Source organism: Lampetra planeri, chromosome 43 (assembly GCF_965212315.1).
Source record: "Lampetra planeri chromosome 43, kcLamPlan1.2.h2, whole genome shotgun sequence".
Taxonomy (NCBI): Eukaryota; Metazoa; Chordata; class Hyperoartia; order Petromyzontiformes; family Petromyzontidae; genus Lampetra; species Lampetra planeri.
This window is the reverse complement of record NC_136149.1, coordinates 7,857,624-7,860,482: the sequence shown is the minus strand read 5'-3', so window position 1 is coordinate 7,860,482 and position 2,859 is coordinate 7,857,624. Positions and strand designations below refer to the sequence as shown.

Below are 2,859 nucleotides of genomic sequence, written 5' to 3'. Positions count from 1 at the left end.
GTGAGAGTTCTCGCGAATCGACGCTGAGTAAAAAAATTCGCATGGGATTTGTGATCAAAAGAACGGCGAATGGCGTCTTCACGACAATGGTGAACATCACAGAGACAAACAAACTCAGCAACCTTCCTCGTCATTCTCATCAATCTTCATCGTCGCTGCTTCCATCATCACCATTACCCCGCACGCGCACGTGATTGGTCAGATTCGTCCACGGAGACTCGATGAGCCATGTGACGTCAATAAAACAGGTCGATACAATGATGATTGACATCAACAGCACAGGTGCATGCAATGATGAGTGACGTCACCAGCACAGGTGCATACAATGATGAGTGACGTCACAAGTACAGGTGAAGGCAGTAATTGGTGACGTCACCAGCATATGTGAGGATTTAAACTCTGCGAAAGGTGGAGTCAGTGTTTTCGGCTCGTCTCTGTTCCTGCTTTACATCGCGGTATGTTCGGTTGTTTTTGTTCCCTCTTAGCGTCTCGAGTGCGAACCGGGCCACGGAAACGACATCCGCGCATTGGCCACCATAAATCTTATCTGCGTTGTTTCTACTCGAGCGTTGGGGCGAGTTTGAGGCATTTGCTGTAAAGTTTGGGTCCTTATTTGTTAAGCCACGTTTTATCGCGGTTCTTTAGTCTGCTCCTGAACGCAACATTCGTGTTCCGTGGATGGTCGCTGCACGGCGTTAACCCGTGTGGAGTGTACATTCGTGTCTGAGATGAGCGGTAATGTAGCGCGGTTTGGGCTCTGCGCTTTATGAACCCGGCCACCCGAGTTCGATTCCTGCTCTGTACACACCGGGTTAGGAATATCTTGACTAGTATTGTGCCTTCCCTAGTTCATCTCTGCCACATGAGGATGTGATGTGGATGCATAACCCTACCCCCTCATATGCCGTGCTACCATTTAATCGGTGCTCGCTAGCAGTCTAAATGTTATATTGGTGATCTAAGTGTATCCTTTACACGTTCAGTGAGAATCTCGTGATGCCTTCATCTGCCGCCGCCATGGAGGATCTGGGCGCTGTGATGGACATCTTCGTGCGCGAGTTCTGCGCCAACTGTGAAGGAGGCGCGGGGAGCGTCTCCATGAGGAAGCACGCGCTGCAGAATCTGCTCGTGAAGCACATGCGGCCCTACCTGGCGGTGGGTTTCCTGCGAGCTCCGCGCGGTGGCTACACAACGCATGCGTTTCTCAAGCCGTGCGTGTCGCCGTAATCTGCGCTTCATCCTCGTGCAGTTGGAGACCCCGCACTGTGAGAGCCCCGTCTGGATCTGGAACGCCTCAAGACTGCCAGGGGCCGTGGCGCTGGGTTTTGCAGGAATGACTGAACGCGCGTAGCCGCTGCTAGGGATTAATTGCGACCGCTTATAATGGCCACCGTAGCATGTTGATTCCTGTTGATGCATCACTGAGCAGAAGGATTGGTGCATTACTTAATAGCAGAAACTGTTCTCGCTATCACGCCTGCAGGGTGCGTGTGACCCGGATGAAGTGCGCAAGATCATGGGGGATCTGCACGAGAACCAAGGCGCCAGCGTGGACTTCCAAGCGTTCATGGCCACGTGGACGCGGATCCTCGTGGCAGGCCATTCCCCGTTCCAGGAGTGCGTGTTCCTCACCAAGGGGCCCTGTGGCCGGCCCATTTCTGCTGATAAACCGACATCGCCTTAAAATATGAAACGAGATAAATAATAAAATCACTGGCAAACTGGGTCCTGGTCTTTGAATCGTTCTGTGGTTTGGTCCCTTCTCATGACGTGTGCATACCTGTAATATATTTAATTCTTCTATAGAAATAGGGGGTAATACTCCATTTTTCCATTCACCCTCTATAGTCAGATCTTGGAAAGCATCGCAGAATTTAAAGCGGACAAGCGATCGGATTATCAAGGTGTTCTACCGGTGTACCCGTTCAGATTAGAAATCGAGTTCTTGGAGCGATGCATAACGATAAAGTAACCTTGTCCAATGCCCTTGGACTATGAGAAGGCCTTTGACTTTGTAAAAATTGAGCTTTTCAACTTCTGGGGTGGCAAGGCACCAGGGATATGCAGATGAAGACTCCATTAAAATTCGGGGGGGGGGGGGGGGGGGGGGTCTCACATTAACCAACGTTATTCACCCGGCACTATAATTTTTTCTTTTTTGGTGGAAATTGAGAGTGATGACCATCTCTCTGATATTGCTGTTGACCCACTCCAATGTGCAATATAAATTTACGTGAAAATGCAAGAACTGATCAACAAAAGCTCCAAAGTTGGGCTCGTGTTAATTACAAGCCCAACAGGCTGCACACAAGGCTGCAAGCAACCTGGATAACTAAGCTGGGAAACACTGGAATGTTTTCAGAGCCCGGTAGGTTATTAAACGCCGAGTGAGGTTACAATAGTGAAATTTTAACCAATTGTGAAAGGGGTGCCGCGGGGGCGAGATCTTAACTACCTCGCCTGATATAAAGGAGGTCGTTGGTTTGATCCCAACCATCACGTGTATATAGCTGACGTAAATTTCCACAAGCCAGATATTTTCAGAAGGAAAATGATCGAAAACAAATTAAGCACATGCACATAAGTACAACTACTTTGTTTCCTTAAATCTATATTTATTAACATACAATTTCAACGATTACTGTAATATACAAAAATATATTTAGAAGTTTTTAAGCTAAGTGTAGTGAAATTATCTGGCTATAAAATAGTGTACCGCCACGTTGCGGGGTATTTCTTGACGCATGCGCAGATGTAGCAGCGCCGTTGCTTTGTTTGAATTAAGTTATCCACTGTTAGCCTGCTGTACCATTATTTATGATGATTAATAACAAAACTATTACATATATTTAATATGCA

At 47.6% G+C, this 2,859-nt stretch overlaps 1 protein-coding gene across 1 annotated transcript; it reads left to right on the top strand.

Annotated features, from left to right (window-relative positions):
- The first annotated feature begins 336 nt into the window (after positions 1-336).
- Positions 337-1,725, top strand: LOC144732718 (uncharacterized). The gene is made up of 3 exons (XM_078614305.1): positions 337-455; positions 984-1,155; positions 1,484-1,725. The coding sequence occupies exons 2-3, from the start codon at positions 997-999 to the stop codon at positions 1,682-1,684; spliced, it is 360 nt and encodes a 119-aa protein (XP_078470431.1). The 5' UTR covers positions 337-455; positions 984-996; the 3' UTR covers positions 1,685-1,725.
- The last annotated feature ends 1,134 nt before the right edge of the window (positions 1,726-2,859 follow it).

Excerpts from the sequence above, each read along its gene's own strand:
- LOC144732718 (XM_078614305.1), top strand. The coding sequence starts at position 997 with ATGCCTTCATCTGCCGCCGCCATGGAGGATCTGGGCGCTGTGATGGAC. Across the intron at positions 1,156-1,483 it reads ACATGCGGCCCTACCTGGCG|GGTGCGTGTGACCCGGATGA; the intron begins GTGGGTTTCCTG and ends TCACGCCTGCAG.